The sequence below is a fragment of the Chionomys nivalis genome, chromosome 18 (genome assembly GCF_950005125.1).
Source record: "Chionomys nivalis chromosome 18, mChiNiv1.1, whole genome shotgun sequence".
In the NCBI taxonomy this organism is placed as follows: domain Eukaryota; kingdom Metazoa; phylum Chordata; class Mammalia; order Rodentia; family Cricetidae; genus Chionomys; species Chionomys nivalis.
Window position 1 is genome coordinate 20,101,481 of NC_080103.1, and position 20,529 is coordinate 20,122,009.

The window sequence follows — 20,529 nt, forward strand, 5'->3', positions numbered from 1 at the left end:
GCCTGGCCTCTTTTCTCCAGCCTTTCTGACCTGGGTCACCTCCATGGATATCCTTTTTACCAACATCTGGTCCCAGACCTTCCTACCTCAGGATGTTTTCCTAAATTGCTATGCTCTAATGGGGACACCAAGTCTGCTAGATCCTCCTCCTCTTATTGTAACTACCAAGGGAGGGAAGGGGCGGGCAGGGTAGGAGGGAAGGAAACTGAGGCTGGGTGCTCAGCGCCTTCTCTATTCCAGTTCCACTTCTGGCCACACTCCAGGCATTGTTTCCCCATCAGGCACAAAAGGTGTGCAGGCTCTGGTGTGGAAGCTGTGGGGAGGGCTGGACACCAGGAACTTAGAAAGGTGGTGTGTGTTTGTGTGTGTGCTGGGGATGGACTCCCCAGCCTTGCTTATGCTAGATCCACACTCTACTACTGAGCCACCTCCTCCCTAACCCCGAAATCAAGCACTTGAAAAAAAAAAAGCAACAAAGTTTCTTCTAAATTAGGCAAGCACAGCAGAACCCATCCCTATCATCAGTTTCCTGGGCATCTCAGACCACAGCCATGGTCAACTCACACCCACCAGTGGACTAAGGACCTAGCTCATCATCACAGAGCCCTAGGCCAAACTGAGGGAAGTAACTGTTCAGACCCTCTGCCGAGGTTCCAAGCATCTGTCAAGGAAAACTCAGACTCCAGAAAATGGCTAAGTTTTGCATCAGTGGATCCAAGGGCCCAAAGACGCCAATGCTTCTGGTGTAGGCTTTAGAACCCTGCTGGGAGTACAGGGATCAAGCAGTGTCTCCAAGCTTCTGTTAGCATTACAGTTCACAAAGGACAGGAGACCTACTGTGCAAACTGGGAAGGCTGAATGCCTAGCACTCCCTTATTCCAGACTTTGCTTCAAATTACAGCCCATTGAACTGGAGAGGAAAATCTCAGTCATGCTTAGGCAAGTTGGGCCAGGAGCTACATTAATAACGGTGGCCTATAGACTTCACACCCACAGGGAAGGGCCTGACAATGAGGGAGCTGGCACTTACCTGACAGGACTAAAAACTGTGACACAGCACAACCCTAGAGGGTCAGAGGGGCTGCTGCCTCATCTATGGTAAAGACGGAGAGGGAACCAAGTAAGGCATAGCAGAGCTAGTAGTTACCAAATGTGAGAAGAACCAACCATGTCAGGTAACACGGAAATAAGAGCAAAAGCTTTTCATGATCCTAATATCCTTGTGGGCCAGTGTCAGGAACTGGTGGCTCATAAAGAACTGATAAATGTGATTTGTATGGGTGTTTTGTCTGCATTATGTTTGTTCACCACATGTATGCAGTGCCCATGGAACCAGAAAAGGGGTTGGTACCCTGGAACTAGAGTTATACAGCTGTGAGCTACCATTTGAGTTCTGGAACCTCTTCAGGAACAGGTGCTCTTAACTGCTGAGCCATCTCTCCAGCCCCCAACAGTATTCTTGATGACACACTATTGATTCTATGCTGTGCCTTTTGCTAAAATCCTTCCCAGACTACTGCTGGTTTCCATGTTCAACTCAGCCAATCCTATTATCTCTACAGTTCTCCCCCACCACACGGACCTCTTGGTTAGTCTTCCAGCATGCCCAGGATATGCCAGAGTAAGGCACTTGTCCTTACCCTTTCCCCGTGAAGACTGTCTCTCTCCCAGGCAGTTGGCATGGGCTCACATTTTCAGTGTTTCCTCACATAACTAACACAGGGACAAATAAACCTCTCACCCACTCATTTTTGTTGTCCTTTGTACTATATAATTTTTTTTACAGCATCCATCATAATAAACACGCAGGGGTTTTAACGGTTTTATTTATTTACGTGAGGTATGTGCACCATGTGTGTACATGCGCAAGTGCCTTGCATATGTCGGTGAAAGCCAGAGGTCAATGTTGAGTCTGCTCTCTCACTCTTCACTTTAAAGTGGGGTCTCTATGCTTGGCAGGAGCTCATTCTTGGCTGGACTTGATGGCCAGTCAGTCCCAGTCAGTCCCAGGACCATCTTTTTTCATTTGCTAGTGTTGGGACCACAAGAATTAGCAAGCCCCGCCTTTACACGGGTGTGCGAGTGCCAGGGAGCTGAGCTCAAGCCCTTATGTTCACACAGAAAACACTTGGGGTACCTGCTCGCTCATCTCCACAACACAATCTTTTGCCCTTTTCTAAAGATTAAAAGTCTACAAGGGAAGGACTGTGGGTGTGTTTGATTCACTGTTGTATCCCACGCATTCAGAGCAGTGCTGGTGTAGAGCACAAACAACAGGAACTGTTAGGCCCATAAAGTTCATGCACTGTTCTGCTCTGTAGGCCCTTCAACTTCAGTGTGAGAACTTGAACATGGATAGGATTAAAGAAAATCACTGAAAACAACAGTTCAAAGTAAGAAGCACACAGCAGTTTAAAGTGGGAGGTTTATTAAAGTTTTACTTTCTGGGAACAGCCAATCACTTGCATAAGCAATTAGCAGTTAGGCCTAGAACTATACTTGTCTGCTTCTTAACAAGCCCAAAGCACTTGCAACTTCTAAGTTTCTTTCGAAGGCTGTTAATGCCTGGAAAACAGAATCCATGTTGCCTTCCCCCCAAAAGAAGTAGGCATCCAGTTCAAAGCCTCTAGCTGTTCTTAAAGGAACATTTAAACATGAGAGAGTTAAAAGGACTGCACAGTCAATGAATCCATGATGAAACTGCAGGAAGAGAAACCCAAGATGAACCGAATAGCTGCCCTGTATTTGCAAGAGTATTTGTGTTTATATTCTAAGCAGCTAATAGCTGGGTCATCAAGACCTCTCAATGCTCACATTCATTGGCTTCTCACAAGACAGGCTCTTTGCAGACCCTAGAAGAACATGCAGACCAACCCGTCCTTTGATGTTTGGTGTGGACTCAGTGGGTCTACATTACTATATATTTAGCACCTTAAATAAGCACAAGACTCAAATAAAAGTATATTTTGAAAACTATTTTTTCTCCTTCAATTATGAGACGATTCCTTCATATGCTGGTTTCAACACATAATTTATAAGAGCATATTTTGTTTTCTAGCATCCTGTGAGTAATGGTCAGGGAGGAAAACATAACACTCATTAATTTTCTTTCTACCCCTTACTTCCTAGACCAAAACTCAAACATATGACTGGCAAGTATTTGTTGACCTGTGAGGGCACACAGGGAAGCTACTTTAAAGTGGTCAGACCTAAGACATGTAGACTATTTTATTACCATTCGTATGAGGAGAGAAATGACGCCAAATCACTTGTTTCAATGAAGTGAATATCAAAACAGCATTTTCTCTATGTAATTAACATTACCAAGTACATTACAATGTCAAAGAAGGGAACTGTCCTATTGAGGAGTAAAATGTGGCTTCTGACAGTAGTTACATGCCAATAGCCACTGTTTTTCCAAACATTAAAAAAAAACCTCAAGTGGCCACTGTTCACTAAATTAATGGTATCCCCACCCCTTCCCCTCACATTTTGTGTACCTTTCTCTCTTGATGGAGAGCTTCCATGCCTCTTTGTAAGGAATTTCTTTGTAGGAAATACTTTTGATACAATGCTGGTAGAGAAAAGCATCATCTGATACTGAAGCTCCCCCTAGTGGAGGGTAAGATGATATTCTAATATTTACTGTTAATTCTAAAACTTTATTGAAGGCATCAAGTCATTAAAGTTGCTTGTGGTCTAGCTGGGGGAAAAGAAAAACAACCAATTATAGCATCAAGCTTCCTTTAAATGAATGAATGTTTTCTACACACCTAAAGCTATTATATCTGAAACAGCCACAAACACTACTATGGAATTCATTCATGGATATGTGTCATGATATTCAAATTAATACCTAGAGACTCTTGATTTCTTGGCTACAAAAATGTATCTTGTCTTTGGGCACCCCTTCCAGAACCAAGGAGTTCACAAAAACACACCATAAAAAGGCAACTCTTTCTCTTAACAGGGCACCTTTCTGATTTGCTCAGCAAGTACAGATTTCCCTTAGATAACACTGCATTCCTGACTCCACTGGTGCTGCCTTGAATACCTGATTGCCGAAAAAGGGCATTTTTCTTGAATTTACCTTTAACCCAAGTGGCAACCGTCAGAGGTGACAAAAGAAGCTGATTAAAAAAAAAAATCAATTCATGCTACTGCTAAGACTTCAATTTAATGCAACAAATACCTACAGAATCCCATTTGACATAGGACAGACATTGTGCTGGTTTGTGGGGTCTATCTGTCCATGATTTTAAGTCCAAAGAAATGTGTGACAAGTATTTCAAAACATAATGACTTCAAAGGTCCTTAAAATATGGTGTGCCTCTCTAATTGCGCACACAGTGACATGTATCTGTAGTCCTAGTTACTTGAGATGCTAAGGCAGGAGGATCACCTGAACTTGGAAGCCAGCATGGGTAGTACGGTAAGACTCCATTTAAAAAACAAACACAAAGACACAATCAAGCAAAGAGTCCAGTTTTTCTCACTGGCACAAACTGGCCCTATCCTTCCACTTGCATTTTAGTTTATTTTAAGGTTTTACCCCTCAGTCACAGACATGCATAACTGCATCAAGAGAAGGGAAGTGTTAAGTAGCTAAGTTTATTAGAATATCAAAAGAATACAATTTCCAATTGTTCAAACAGTATTTTTTGACATTTCTTCAGGTTGGTCAGAGCTTACATTTGAAAGCTGACTTAGTTTACTGAAGGGCTGGACACATACCTGGCAATCTCAGCAAGGCATGAACACCTCTTCACAACTAGCTGCAATGAGACCGTATCTAGATCCCTGAGCAAAGATTGACTTTCTAGGACTGGTCTCCTTGATTTTCGGGGTCAAGGCACAGGGTTTCCTAAGCTTGCAATCTGCTTTCTTCTCCAGTATGCACCTGGCCAACAAGCCATTTGCTTTCCCTTTCTCCATGGAGAACACACAACGGTTATCACCCTGGGTCCATGTCCTACATAAGCCCCACCTTTATAAAATGAAAGTGAGAATGAAAAGAAAAGCACCTAAATACAGCTGGCTAAAACTGTGATGTAGCTCTCTTCATATCACTCCTGCTAACTAATCATATAGTCAAGTCACGCATCCCTTTTTGTGTTCTGAGTTGCAACCAGTTCCTTCATGTTCTTCGATCTATCAGAAAGCAAGTTTGAAAATGTTCACATAATACTTCATTGGTGAACTCACTCACACCAACAAATTAACAATGGCAAGGGTTCCCTGGATGAAATTACAAGCTGTGCAGGATTTGCAATAGTCAAAGTCAAACCCTGATACAGTATTAAACTTATCTTTTTACATATAAAAATAATACAGTGGGATATTTTATTCAATAAGATACAATCTTTAAGGTCAAGAGAGAATTTACAAAACTATTCTATGTCACCTGGTGTATTTTACTGTATAGTAGAATAAATATATCTAGAGCAGGAAGTGCGAGGTCTGTTTCTAGAGAAATCACCGATTAGTGTAGTTTAAAGCCAAGGGTTCTGCTGAATCCAGGCAGAAAGGAGCTACTGTTGCATTTTAAACAATGTGATCATTATAAAATAAAGGACAAATCTATAAACAATAACGAAAAGACACAAACCAAATGAAAATGTACTAAAATTTAATCATCCATAAAAGCTGTAATTTAATCTGACAGTAAAACACAAGAAGCAATATTAGAGTTGGTTTAGTATATTATATATTTTAGCTTTGAAAGCCATAGAAATCAGTTATCCCAGTTTTTTCCTATAAAAGACCCATTTTTCCAAAGCATTATGCACAAACAATTTTAATTAGAATATGACAGATGATATTTCATAATTTTTAAATATAAAATGAAGTCAATGACTCAAAAAAGTTATCTGCTGCAATGAGTTTGAGGGGATATTTCATAATCTATATCATTACGGATATAAAGTATGATGGTTCAACTTTTTAGTGCTTGATAGGGAGGAGTCATGATAAAAAGGTCAATATGAAATCATTTGATTATAGTAGTAACATCTAACATTTGAAATGCATCCATGCTCTTCTGTATAATTGCATTAGAGTCAAGTATCTTATTTCACATCTGTTATAACTGCTATTGCAAAGGAGAAATACTATGTCTTATTTCCAGGAGATATACACAGAGCAACTTTTTCTCCAGGGAACTTGTGCAAACCAATATAAGATCTAAATTCTTCACATAATATATAAAACAGGAGAAGCCTCTTCAGATTTAGTTTTTGAAGTCTGGAATGCTGGCACTTTCCAATTAGGCAACAGTTCTTCATTTCTGTAATCTGCAACATTGAACAGACACAGACACACATAGAGTTCTCTCGCTGTCAGAAGGTGGCAGTCAATAAACATATCTAATAACACACAAAGGATGACATCTATTGACCATTACTAAGGAACTAAATTATACCAAGCTACTTCAGTAGAAGAGCTATTTTACCTTCCCATTAAACATGTTCAAAAATAAGCCAAGTGAGCCGGGCGGTGGTGGCGCACGCCTTTAATCCCAGCACTTGGGAGGCAGAGGCAGGCGGATCTCTGTGAGTTCGAGACCAGCCTGGTCTACAAGAGCTAGTTCCAGGACAGGCTCCAAAACCACAGAGAAACCCTGTCTCGAAAAACCAAAAAAAAAAAAAAAAAAAAAAAAAAAAAATAAGCCAAGTGTGGCGGCATGAGGATCAGGAGTCCCAAGTATGACCTTGATTACAGTTTGGAGTACTTCAGACTATCTCAAAAGTTCAAAATCAAATATAGAAGACTGAGTTCACAAACAGCTATTAGTAATCAATTTTTGTTTGTCTCTGGTTTTACTACACTTGGTATTTCACATCTTATCTAATATAATACCCTGCCTATAAAGAGGTAGACAGCAATATCTCATTTGTATCCCATTATCTTTCAAGTTCAATATTTGTCTGAACTCTGGGAAATTCTATATTCAGTCATTTTCTGGTTCTCTATTAGGTACTATCATTTCTAACACAGCTGACAAGAGACAAGGCAGAAAGAACCCAGACTCAAAGGCAAAGAATCAGCAGGTACTACTACTCAATAGAATTTAATTAGTTTAGACAGTGAACTCCGGATGATTTCTCTAAGGTCTTTAAAATTGGAATACTGAAGAGGTTTACATGCTTTAATACAATTCTACTTAAAGGCTATAGACATGTAAGCTGCCCCCAAGGTTCAGCTACTCTTACTAAACATTGTAATTGTTATTTAAACCTACCCTGTTATCTTAGAACTTTACAGCTCTAGTCTTGTTATGTGGCCAGGATGGCCTCAAACTCCTGTGCTCAAGCAATCCTTCTACCTTAGTCTGAATAGCTGGGACTACAGGCATGTGCTACCACACTAAGCTTTAGCACTCCAAAAAATACAGGTGTAACATGGCATTGCAAATCACAACAAACATACTGCAAGGCATTCTGATCGATAAGGCCTCTATCATCGTATACCTACAAGATCTCAGGAGACTACATTTTAAGTTGAATTACATACAAGTCTAAGGATTAATACAAGCAATACGAATGGTTTATTGCCAGACCTAGGCAAGCTTTCTCTTCTCTAAGGTAAACTGTATGAATGCATTTTAAAATCATAATAGGTCAAGTGGTATCTTTTTCTTTAAGCTAAAGGAACATTTTCTGAGACGGCAAAGTTAAAACTCAGATTTGCCAAGGTAATGGTGTCAATAAGCCAGTCAACTATGAAAGAGTTAACAACACATTACCAACTTGGGTCCCTTTTCTTAAACACACACAAACATCAACAATAATAACTGCCAGGAAACTAAGGATTTAAAGTGTTTTAATAAATCAGTTTTAGGAAAAGTCACTTAGCTCTTCAGAAAAAGAAACCATTTGGCTAGAAGCTGACCTTCCAAGTTTGACCACCTAAGACAATCTATGCTTTTCCTCCTTTCTATTTGTCATTCTAAAGAGTTGAAGTTATTCAATTCTTTTCTCTAAGAGAGATACCTACTCATCCCTATCTCTAAGGAGCACAGATTAACTCATTAGGAGCTCAGAAAGCATAATCTACTAAATGGGCCCCAGAGATCAACAGTAGTTAGTGTCGTCAACTCTCAAGTGAGCAGAATTTATGTTCCTCCTCTAACTCCATCAATTTATTCATATTCACATAATTAGCCTCAGACTACACCATACATCTGCTTCAGGAAAGCATTCTGTTTGGTTTAATAGCTGACAAAGAAGAAACATCAGGGGATTTTAAAATGTAATTAAAGGAAAACAACTAACTGTTTCACAGGGCTTGGCTTCTTACCTGACTGGCAGTGCAAATGCCGCTATAAATTTCTTCCCAGTGGGTCCACTGAATGAAGCAGAATGCTACCTGAAGTCACCTACACTTGATGCAGACTGGTGTGACATTTGTTAGAGCAGCCACTCCTGAGCAGAGCTGACAAGCGGAACTACATACGCTACCATACATCACACAGAATGGCTCAGGTTTAACAAGTCTGAAAATACCAATACTTGGGAGGATATGGAACTCATGAACTGCTGGTGCATCTACCCTGGTACAATCACTTACAAAATCCACATATATAGCATATGACTGGCCATTATATCTCTAGACATGTGTATGTGCATAAGTCATGCACAGAGCTGCAAACTATCCATATATTTTGTTTGTTTTAAAGCCAGGGTCTCAAGCAGCCCTGGCCGTTCTGACTTCGCTATTTAAGGGAAGCTGGCTTTGAACTTCTAATCTTCCTGCCCTGTTCTTTTTCTGGGATAATAGCTGTGGGCTGCCAGGCTGGGCTCAGTATTATCCATCTTAATTCCCCAAAAGTCCCTCAATAGCAGAATACCCATTAGTCAAATAATAAATTAAGTATCGTCATATAATAAACATTAACTACTGACACATGTAACATGGACACTTCTAAACACACAACTCTAGCCTGGTGGAGGTGGCACACGCCTTTAATCCCAGCACTGGGAAGACAGAGACAGGAGGATCTCCAAGAGTTCAATGCCAACTTGGTCTACAAAGTGAGTTCCAGAACAGTCTCCAAAACTACAGAGAAACCCTGTCTCAAAAAAAAAAAAAAAAAAAAAAAAAAAAAAAACCACAACCAAAACCAACCAACTAACCAACCAAAACAAAAAACAAACAACAACAAAAAACCCCCAAAACCAAACAAACAAACAAAAAAAAACCCATAGCTTTGGGTAATAGATGGCAGATACAACACATCATATGTTTTCGCTAATGCTAAGCTCAAAGAGGAGCAAACAGAAAAGCTAACACTAGGTAAGTGCTCTACCCAGCCTCTATCATTATTTCTCAAATTCCACTTGTTAGCAGGTGTTGACAACACGGTGATGAGCAAATCACACACGATCCTCACTCTTAGAGTTTAGACACTCCTGGGGAGGAGGCAAATTATCCAACAGATACAGGTGTCTGTCTCATGTATAAGCAACAGAAGCTCAGAAACACTGAGTGTCAGTAAAATGGTTAGAGTTGGGAGAAACGAGGAAGGGTTTACTCTGCTTAAGTATCTTACCTGGCTCAGAGCTGCTGCTGACTTCAAGTCTAGAGCAGCAGACATGATTTCTTTTTAGGCTTCTTCTTTTCCACTGGTGTTTTTCTATTTATCTGTCTGACCAGGTCATAAAATATCTAGGTAAAAACAACAATAAAAAGTAGTGATGGCTTGTTTCACAAAATCATTTTGAAAGTATTAAGTATTACTTTTCCATTGGATCTGAACTTTACTGATTTCTTTTGAAGTTTCTTAGCTCCCCAAGCTAACGCTCAGAGTAAAGCAGGCCCTACCTATCCATAATGGATATGTTCTTGCTTAGACAGCCAGTAGTCAAAAAAAAAAAAAAAAAAAAAAAAGAAGAGAAAGGTAGCAAACACTTAAAAGCTATAATTATAACAACAGCACCAGAGAGCTTCTGTACATTCTTCCTATATCCGAGTAATAATTATGAACCATATGATAGTGGCATATATCCTTAAAGGGCTAAGTATGTATCTCCCAGAACAATATACTCTTTTGTTTTGTTTTTCAAGACAAGGTTTTTGTGTGTAGCCCTGGCTGTCTTGGAACTCACGCTGTACACCAGACTGGCCTCAAACTCTGATTCACCTGTCTCTGCCTCCCAAGTGTTGGAATCAAAGGTGTGAGTCACCTCACCCAGCAAGAGTACACTCTTATATAATCTTAACAAATGCTGATCCTAACAAGACATTTAAATATCAATACATTTTTTTGTAGTATCTTCAGTGTAAATTCCAATTTTGTCAATTATCTCAATGAGGCCCTACAAAGTTACTTTCCTCTTGGGCAAAAATCTACTAGGAGCCACACTGCATTTTGTTGCTTGATAATGTAGCACTCGTCTGTCTGTCTGTTATTATTTCCTTATTGTTTGAGATGGGTTCATTTCAAGCCCATGTTGGCTTCAAACTCACTGATTAGTCAAGGCTGGCTTTAAAATCCTGACCCTCCTGCCTCCATCTCCCAAGTGCTGGGGTTATAGACAATACTACCTCAAGAACTGCTTTCAGACTTTTAAAATTGGGAACAGTTCTTTAGTCTTTGTCTTCCAGGGTTTTGTCATTACTGAAAAAGTTTAATGAATGTATAGAATTTCCCTTAATTTTTAAAAAAGAATAAAAATAATAAAAAAAAGAAAAAAAAAGAATTTCCCTTAATTTGCATTTGATGACGGTGATGTACATTTTAGGCTGGGACAGGAAAAAGCATGTCTCTGTTCAGACAACACAAGATCAGGTACATGATATGTCCACCCCTTAACGATTTGTATTTTAAAGTAGTGCCTCACTATTCAGCCCTGGACAGCCTGAAACTCACTTTGTAGACCAGGCTGGCCCTGAACTCAAGAGGTTCATTTACCTCTACCGCCTGAGTGCTGGGATTAAAAGTGTGCACCTCCACAGTCAAAGCAAACAAGACAACAACATAACAGACAGGAAAAGTCCACTAATCCTTGATTTGAAGGCACAAAGAGTATAGTAATAATCTTGGAGATTCATCTTTGGAAGAGTAAAAAATCATCAAGGACAAAACCACAATACTTCGTATTTCATAAAAGTGGGTTATTAACTCTGGCATGTGTTGAGATGTTACCAGTCCATCCCTATTGTGTTCCTTAAAGCCAACTCTGCAAGAGTTATTCAGATGATGATGGTGAGAGCCTTCACTTTCATCTAAGGCCATTAGTGAGTGCTGTGGGACAATGGTCTTTTATCCTGTCACTTGCATTATTTTTAATAAAATGCTGATTGGTCAGTAGCCAGGCAGGAAGTATAGGTGGGACGACCAGACAGAAGTAGAGGAGGGGCAATGAGAATGCTGGGAAAAGGGAAGCGGAAGTGCAGCCCACAGTCTGACCCAGCCACAGAGGAAGCAAGATGTGACTGCCTCAGAGAAAGCCAGATGTGACTGCCTCACCGAAAAAGGTACCAAGCCAATGGCTAACACAGACAAGAATTATGGGCTAATATAAGTTATAAGAATTAGTTAAGAAGAGCCTGAGATACTGGGTCAATCAGTTTATAATTAATGTTGACCTCTGTGTGATTTCTTTGAGACTTAACGACTGCAGGAACTGGGCAGGACAGAAACCTCAGTCAACAAGTGAGTGCATTATTATAGCAAAGAACCAGACTCAGCTGACATGGTCTTTAACACATTGGCATAATTAACATAATAAAACTACAAATAAACAAAACAGTGTGGAAGGCAAGTTTCCTGACTTTACTTTCATTTTGCAGTGTTGGGAACTGAACTCAGGCCTTGCTCATACAGGCAAATGCTCTATAGCTGAGTTTTGCTTTAGCTGTATGATTTTAATAGTTCTGGTTTTGTTCAAGAATGCCCTTAAAATTTTTTTAGTGATTTTTTATTCCATATTTATGTATCTGTGTGGGTATCTGAGGAGTCCAGAAGTGTTAAATTAACTGCAGATGGACTTAAAGGAGGTTGTGAGCCGTGGGTACTGAACCTGAACTGATGGCCTTTCATAGAGTCCTATGAGCTCTTAACCATGGAGCAACCTCTACAGCCTGAGAATGCCTTTGATCGAAGGAAACACACACTAAAATATAAAAGAGTAAAGAAAAGTGATTTCTATAAATATGTTAACTAGTGAATTTAAGTGAAGAATAAACAGACTATTTTTCTTGTTCTTAGATTAAGTAAAGTTCAAAAGCAAGAGATTTTAACATCAGTGAATTATATTTATTTCCTTTGCTATAGTGGGAAATTAAACCCAGGGCCTCTGTATGTTAGGCAAGTCCTCCACCACTGAGCTATAGCCTAGCCTGTGTATTTTTTAAAATGATGACATGCTACATTTCTTTAAGATGATAATCATGTTACTTTTTCAAATGACTCAGAGATTACAAGACTAAGCTGTTGAAAAGAAAAAAAAGGAACAGATTCATTACAAAGCTATAAATAAATATATTATTTTCTGTTTGTCCTATCCATCTAAATCCCATTTCCTAAAAATACTCTACTCTCTATAATCTTATTTCTAAGAGAAGGTTAAAACTACAGCATTTATAAGCAAAATGGTAGCTATTTCCACCACTCTGAAGCCTTTAAGAACTTAATATATATGAGTCAGGAAAAAGTTCTCATTAGTACCCAAGGCTTAACATGCAAGCTATGATACAGAATAACAAAAAGATAAACCAGAGTAGTAAATTAATGAGACACATATGCAGTTCCTATTTCAGTTTCTTCATACCAGTCAATGTCCAGTTTCTGGCACACATTATAGACAGGTAACTGACTGTTTGTAGTATTATTCTAAATTATTTCTTTGGAAAATATTGCCTACCTCACAGCAGCAGAAGGTTCAATGATGAGGGCAAGTTCGAACTATAATATTTGGTTAGAAATGCTGAAAGTCCCCAGCCTAGGTTCTTCCTCATCTCTCTGAACTATAGAAAAATCTAGAGGGAACACAGAATAGAGTTTCTCAACCCCTCTCCCATTCCTAATTGGGATGTCTTTATTCCAATCATTACTCCAGCCTTAGCACAAAAAAAAAAAAAGAAAAAAAAAGAAAGAAAGAAAAAAGAAATTTGGAGCTAAGATTGAGGTAATTCCAGTGCATCATTTGCTACTTGCAGAATATAGAGAATTAGAGGGCTCTGGCCAACCACAGTATTCTTGCCTGTTTGCAAATTTAAAGTCAAGAGCTGAATCTTGTGGAATGATTATTCCCCTATTTTCATGCATTCAGAAACCACACAAGCATTTACAAAGCAGCACAAACTGTCTGAACAACTGTGAACTATCCAAGAAATTCTGCAGCTGAATTTTTAGGTTATGAAGAGTAAAATCTTTAAAAAAATGAAGCACTTCAAATTATATGCTCTTGTCTAGCATGCAGCCTGTGTGGTCTTACTATAAAATGACTATGACATTTTATATTGTTTTCTAGACCCCTATGTGAACTTTAGCAAGACTGCTATGAAAAAGTCAACTCTGCTGCATTAGAAACTTCAATCAAGGGAGCTCTAATAGCCTGTGTAGGTGTCCATAATCATGTAATGATTAAAGAGGAAGACTACCTACTTCCTCCCTACTAAACTCTGGCTCCTACAGGAAGAGGTCTTGTGTGGTGGACTCTGGTCCAACTCAGCCACAGCATACTTGATGAACTTCATAGATGGGACAGCAGTGACGGTGATGGAGACAGTAAGGAACCAGATTCCAAAGGCCAACCATATTACAGAAGGTGACATTGTACCACAATTCTGCTATTCAAGAGCACTCACCAACTGTAATATATTCTTCATTAAAATATTATTTGTTCATTTTAGTTAGGGTCCAGACTGGTCTAGAACTCATTCTCCTGCCTTGACCTCCAGCGTGCTGAGATTACAAGTGTATGCCACCATACCTGGGCTCCTTTTCTTGCTCCCTTATTCTTTCAAATAATACTATACCAAACAATAAATTTTTATTAGAGCTACATTTTAAAAAACAACCTCTAGGAAATTCTAATTCCACAACAAAGAAAGATGAATGGCTGGCTGGCTACCAATTTCTTCTCATTCACCTAGCACTGGATAACAAATAACTGTCATGGAGCCCTCAGCAGGACTCGTTCCCCAACTAGGACGTAAACTTCTTAAGGGTAGAAATAGTTCTGCCTGGATTACTGCCACCTGGGTGCAGAATAAAGTACCAGGCATACAACAGGTACTCAATATGTTTGCCAGAGAAATGGAATTAACAGATTTTTTTTATTTGTTAAAAGTGGTTTCAGCCGGGCGGTGGTGGCACACACCTTTAATCCCAGTACTTGGGAGGCAGAGGCAGGCAGATCTCTGTGACTTCGAGACCAGCCTGGTCTACAAGAGCTAGTTCCAGGACAGGCTCCAAAACCACAGAGAAACCCTGTCTCGAAAAACCAAAAAAAAAAAAAAAAAAAAAAAAAGCTTTAGCATTCTCTATTATTTGTAAAAAACACAATCTGTAGTAAGTTGGGTTTTTTCCTTGCTAGATGTTTAAAATAATTTAGCCATCTTAAAAGTCCAATAATAGGGGGGCTGGAGAGATGGCTCAGCGGTTAAGAGCATTGCCTGCTCTTCCAAAGGTCCTGAGTTCAATTCCCAGCAACCACATGGTGGCTCACAACCATCTGGATTGAGGTCTGGTGCCCTCTTCTGGCCTTCAGACATACACACAGACAGAATATTGTATACATAATAAATAAATATTAAAAAAAAAAGTCCAATAATAGTCTACAAGCATAGTCATGAAAAATGACTTACAGATTAGAGGCCAGAGAGGAACAGTGAGTGAAACCCCAGCCATGATGACCTAACCCACTCATTCTCACCTCTGTCTAGTTACCTAAGATGCTTCCCTGGGCCAGAGAAGGGCAAGAACTTTACTCTGCCTCTCTGCCCTCATTTCTTTCCTTTTTCAAAGGCTTTTGACAAAATTCCAAAAGCAAAAGGAATGTCATCGGTTTACCTGATTGGTGGTAGCAATTTGGGAACTGCACTAAAATTTTAGGGGCCCAGTCAACTATGGCTCTTTAAAATGAGGCACATATAGCCTATCTGAAAAGCTTTCTGTCCCACAGTTAATATCTTAAGATAGTGGGTGGAGTGCTTAAATCAGCTGTGTGCATCTGGACTATCAGCCTGAAAGGACTGAATGGTTTGAATTATATGTCCATTCATATACAACCCCACAATTTTAGGCATGCATCAAAAGTGAAACAAGAATAAAAAAGAATTCTATGATAGTATTATATATAACAAAAGACCATTATAATGGCAACCTTAATTTTTTTGTCCTTTCCTATTGGACTCTACCACCTATGTGCTATATTTAACTGAATAAGTAACTATTACAGAGATAATTATGTTTTCTTAAAAATTCTGGCTGTGGAAAATAAAAAGAGACTTGTTTGGATTGTCTAGTAGTTGTAGGTTACCTCATTAACATTGATCTTTGACTTTGCAGAAGATTCTAAAAAGGCACAGTTACACCACTGTCTTGCTAAATTCTGGCCTTGTTCTTTGCCAACTACCCGCTCATCTTCAAGGTCACATTTATTGCCAACCAAAATCATTGGAACCTGCAGGAAGGAAAAAAAAAACAAATAAATTACATACTCATTACTTATGCTCTTCTGACAAATAAGCAATTACCTGCTAACAACAGAAGCATACCAGTCTACAACTGTATGCTCTACCAAGTGCTTTAAAAATTGGGTGCTGTGTGTTGTAGTTGTTTGGAACAAGAAATGGAGGGGGAGAGGAAAGGAAGGAAGGAAGTCAAAATAGGAAGAACTCCTACTAGATTCATATACCAAATTATTTTAAAGGAAATGATCCCATTTTTTCTTAATTTCAATTTTTTATATGAATGTTCTGAACAATACTCATGTGTGGTACCTAGGGAGGCCAAAAGAGCTACAGATGGTTGTAAGCTGCCATGTGGATGCTGAGGATTGACCCCTGATTCTCTGGAAAAGTGTCAAGTACTTTAATCATTCAGCCATCTCGCCATCCCTTAATGATTCTAAAATTCTTATGTGGATTACTACAAAGAGCTGAATTTCAAGTAGAAAATTCTGAAGGAAAAGGAATTCCCTATAATACATGAAACATTATATTCATTTACCCTAAGTGGTTTAAATGCTTCATCTCACAGGTCTAATAAATGCCAAAAAATAGTGGCATTATTAGCAGCTTCTAGATCTAATTATTAGCTTTCTCTGTCTAATATTAGACTTAAAGACTGTAAGTCAAACAGTAAGGAGGATTAAGAATAAAAATAGGAGCTGGAGAGATGGCTCAGTGGTCAAGAGCACCTGCTGCTCTTTCAGAGGACTGAGCTCAGTTCCCAACACTCATGTCAGGTAGCTCCACAATCACCTGTACCCCCAGCTCTAGGGAATCAATAACCTCTTCTAGCCTCACCACATGGAATACACAGACACACATACATTAAAAAAAAAAAAAGTCACTAAGCAGCTGTGTCTTCCCTTGTACTCTATACCACAGATGCTTGACTATCCTGAAACACAACATCCACTTTCACAGCTAACAAACTGTGTGAGGCTCCTCAGCTAAAAGTTCAGAGAACAAAGTTAGGAAGTTGTAAGACAACAGCACTACACAAAAGAAAGAATGTAAGAGACAAGGTGAATCTTCTACCCCAAATAGGTTAAATAGTCTAGGCATCTTCACTCAAACGTTTGTCCTTTACTGACGGAATAAAGGGTATTAACATTACCGGAACTCACTAACTCACTAACTATTCATTAAGGACAGTCATGTGGTCATATGGCACAAATTCCGCCCATCTACAACGTTATCAAGGTTAAGGTCCTGAGCAGATGAATAGTTCCCATCAGAACACACAAAACCAGAAAGGTCTATCTGAAAATTTCTATCCTAGTTATATAATTGAAAAGGAACTTTTCTATAACCTCAAATTGATGGAAACGTGTAAAATATATTTCATATTTTACAAAAGGTAAGAAAAGGGTATATGCTACCAACAAATGTGGTGCATGCCTATAAACCCAGTACTGAGAAGGAGGGAGCAGGGCTGTCATGAGGCATGCCCTCAATCCCAGCACTCAGGAGGCAGAGGCAGACAGACCCCCGTGGGTTTGAAACTAGCCTGGTCTACAGAGTGAGTTCGAGGACAGCCAGGGCTATACAGAGACACCTTGTCTCAAAAAACCACCCCCCAACACAAAAAAAGAAGATGGAGATAGGAAGGTTAGGTACCCAAAGCTAGCCTGGGTGTGCGTGCACACGCATATGTGTGTGTGTGTGTGTGTGTGTGTGTACATACAGCAAGATAATGTTTAACGCATTATCAAACAAAAAAACCCAAAGAATATTTGTATGATAGAATACTAGAAAAAGGAACATTAATTATGGTTCTGTCAACACTACTTCTCACATTCAAAGCTCAACTTGAGTCCCACATCTTCCTTCTTCTGTGAAGTTTTCTGACTCATCTTTCCTGTGCTTTTTATCCACATGGCAATGCTCACTTTGCCATACACACCTCATCTTCTATACATCTCAGCATATGATTTGTAGGTTAATTTTGAAAGTCAAAATTTATTTCAGAGCCTGTTTTTGGCATGTTAGACACTTTCCAAACCTTATACTGATGGGAAAGCAGACACTTTTTCTTTGACTATGGAGGGATGGCAATATGTCTTAAAGAGAGAAAAATACTTACATCTTCTGTGTCTTTAACCCGTAAAATCTGTTCTCTCAAGTCCTGTAAGTCATTAAACGTAGACTGAGCTGTAATTGAATAAACTAGTGCAAACCCTTGGCCATTCTTCATATACAAATCCCTCATTGCTGTAAATTGTTCCTGTAGTATAAAAAAAGATCCAGTTATAATGCAGTTTTTTAATGGATGCTGGAATTATTTTAAATAGAATAAATCTCAAGTAAGGACATACATTTTAAATTATATATTGTCATAAGATTTCATACTAGTTTCTAGAAACTGAGAAGAAAGTTTGTGTTTGTTGACACAATTCCTTTAATATACAAACCTTAATTGTTTTTGTTTGGAAGATTTATAATACTCAAGTAGAAACAATCCAAAATGCAGATCTGGTACTGAATTATAAACATCCAACTATCTTTCTATTGATGTTTTATCATCTTGACAATCAGTACATTACCAACCCTAGATTAGACTCTTGAACTTTTTCATATATTTTTTTATTTCCCTGCTTGCTGCATTTCAAATTCTTAGAAAAGATCTGAGGATAGTACAGTGACTATTTTCTTCAGACTCACTAGCCATTAACACTGGTCACACAGCTATAGTCTCACTAAAATTAAATTAAATTAAAATGACTTCTGCTTGCTTAAAACCCATTTTCTTGTCTTTGGAGAATCATTATTGTATTTTATAATTATAGATAGTAATACAGAACAGAATCTTATCTAAAAAGTCTTGGATTTTATATGCAGTATTAAAAAAGTCACAAAAAGCAGAATATTAAAAACAATTTTTTTAACCGCTTTATCATTAACATACAAATCCACAAAGCTTCATAAACTTTTTGCTTCTTTGGCTTGCTGATTCCCATTGTCAAACCTCAATTTTTGTCTACTATATCAGAGTGACTGTCCACTGCACTCCATTTGTACTGCAAGACGTCAGCCGTGCTAACCCTTACCCACATCCTTAACCTTCAAGTTTAGCATTTTTGCGTATTTTTCATTTATAAACTTCAAACACAATTCAATTATGATATGTAAGCATCAATCACATCACAAAACAACTTTATATAGCAAGAAAATTTATAAAACCTTACATTTAGAGAATTAAGAATCAGAAATAACCACTTTACACAGAGAATTACTTAGATAGCAAAACCTGCTCACACACTAAAACTTGTTACATGAAAAGGAAAGAATCCTTACTGTTCCTGCAGTATCCAGGATTTCCAGCATACATTGTTGGCAATCTACTTCAACTTGCTGTGGGGGAGCAAAGAAGGAAAAAAAACAACAAAAAAGTAACATCAACATGTTTTCCCTTTTACCTCTTCAAAATACTTATTAACAACTACCAAGTGTTCTTCTACTTTGTACCACAATAAAAAACAGGGAGGGTCTCTGAGCACACCAGCATCACTCCAAAGGCAGGTGGTTAAAGTGAGCGTGGGTATTTTCTGACTGCCATAATGATGCTCATTTCTTATTGGATGGAAAAAAAAAAAACAGGTTTTGTAAATTAAGAAAAATGGTACATATAGTTCTAACAGAAAAAAATTCTAACCAAACAAAAATGATGGCATATATATGATACATGGTTGTGACAGATTTGTTTATGAGATCTATATATGATTGTCATGGAGAGCTAAGAATTAAAGAACCCAAGCTGGGTATGGTACTGCTTACCTATAATCTCAGTACTGGGAGGCTAGACAGGAAGATTTTGAATTTAAGGCCCTATGGGTGACGCAAAGAGACACTATCTCCAAGCAAAGGTGTCAGGCTTCATTGTACTATGTTAAATGGGTAACATTGAATAAAAAAAGATTTTGAGGAACAGAAATTTGGCCAACTTACTATATCTAAGCTGTTAAAAATTTTGCTAAAATATTTACAAAATTTGCAACATAAGGAAAACTCAGAAGCATTAAAATAGATAGCAATGAACTACTTATCCCTTAAGAATGTATGTATCCCTTAAGACTTTTAGGGCTCTCTAGGGAAAAAAAACTGTAGAACATGAAATATAAATATACTAATTCCATTTCTCCAGACTTCTAAAAAAAAGATTGGCCGAAAGAAAATATCAATTAGCAACTCTGTGGAAAATTATTATAGAAGGGACTAAGAACATTAGTTCTTTAGCATGTTAGGGACAGATCTTACTTAAAGACTTAACTAGCAATTTATTTGGGAGAAACTTGAGAAGAGCAGCAACACCGTCTCCTACAAATAAAAACATCGCCCTACAAGCTCTTCTGACCCTTGCCTCCCTGCCAGAGTGATGAGGAGGAATGCCTCTGGTGGGGCCACAAACTTATGACCCCACCCCATGTGAGGCAAACAGTTAAGAGGAAAATCTGTGCCAGAGCCTTCAGAAAATATGGAAACTAGAGCACGGCTGTGTTAATTTGGAAGAGAATGAAATCACTAATATTTCCTAAAAACCTTAATTCAACAAACGTTATAGTACTATGAAAGACAGATTCTAAAAACAGATATTTAACAGACCAAAGCTTGCCTCTGCTGAAATGAAAGGATTAGTCTTTGGAGCGAGAGCCTTGGCTCTTTTATGGTATTCTGCCACATGACTCACACCTGGATACGTGGAAAATAAACTCATGAAAGTTCTCATGGTTCTATCTAGTCTTAGAACCTATTTTTGTCAGGACCAACTATTTTGCTTCTTTTAAAAATAGATTACTCTTTCCTTTTCTTTTTCTTTTTTTAAAGATAGAGGTCTTTGTAGACTAGTTTGGC

The 20,529-nt window shown here is 38.5% G+C and overlaps 1 protein-coding gene across 2 annotated transcripts in view; it reads right to left on the bottom strand.

Annotated features, from left to right (window-relative positions):
- Nucleotides 1-3,497: 3,497 nt before the first annotated feature.
- Rap1a (RAP1A, member of RAS oncogene family) overlaps nucleotides 3,498-20,529 on the bottom strand; it is a 69,527-nt gene continuing 52,495 nt past the window's right edge. For both annotated transcript variants that reach the window (XM_057793641.1, XM_057793642.1), the window contains exons 4-8: nucleotides 18,976-19,032; nucleotides 17,765-17,905; nucleotides 15,489-15,632; nucleotides 9,551-9,666; nucleotides 3,498-6,293 (exon numbers count right to left, since the gene is read on the bottom strand). In XM_057793641.1, coding sequence (XP_057649624.1) covers nucleotides 9,580-9,666; nucleotides 15,489-15,632; nucleotides 17,765-17,905; nucleotides 18,976-19,032 — 429 coding nt within the window. In that variant the 3' untranslated portion in view covers nucleotides 3,498-6,293; nucleotides 9,551-9,579. The remainder of the gene's footprint in view (nucleotides 6,294-9,550; nucleotides 9,667-15,488; nucleotides 15,633-17,764; nucleotides 17,906-18,975; nucleotides 19,033-20,529) is intronic.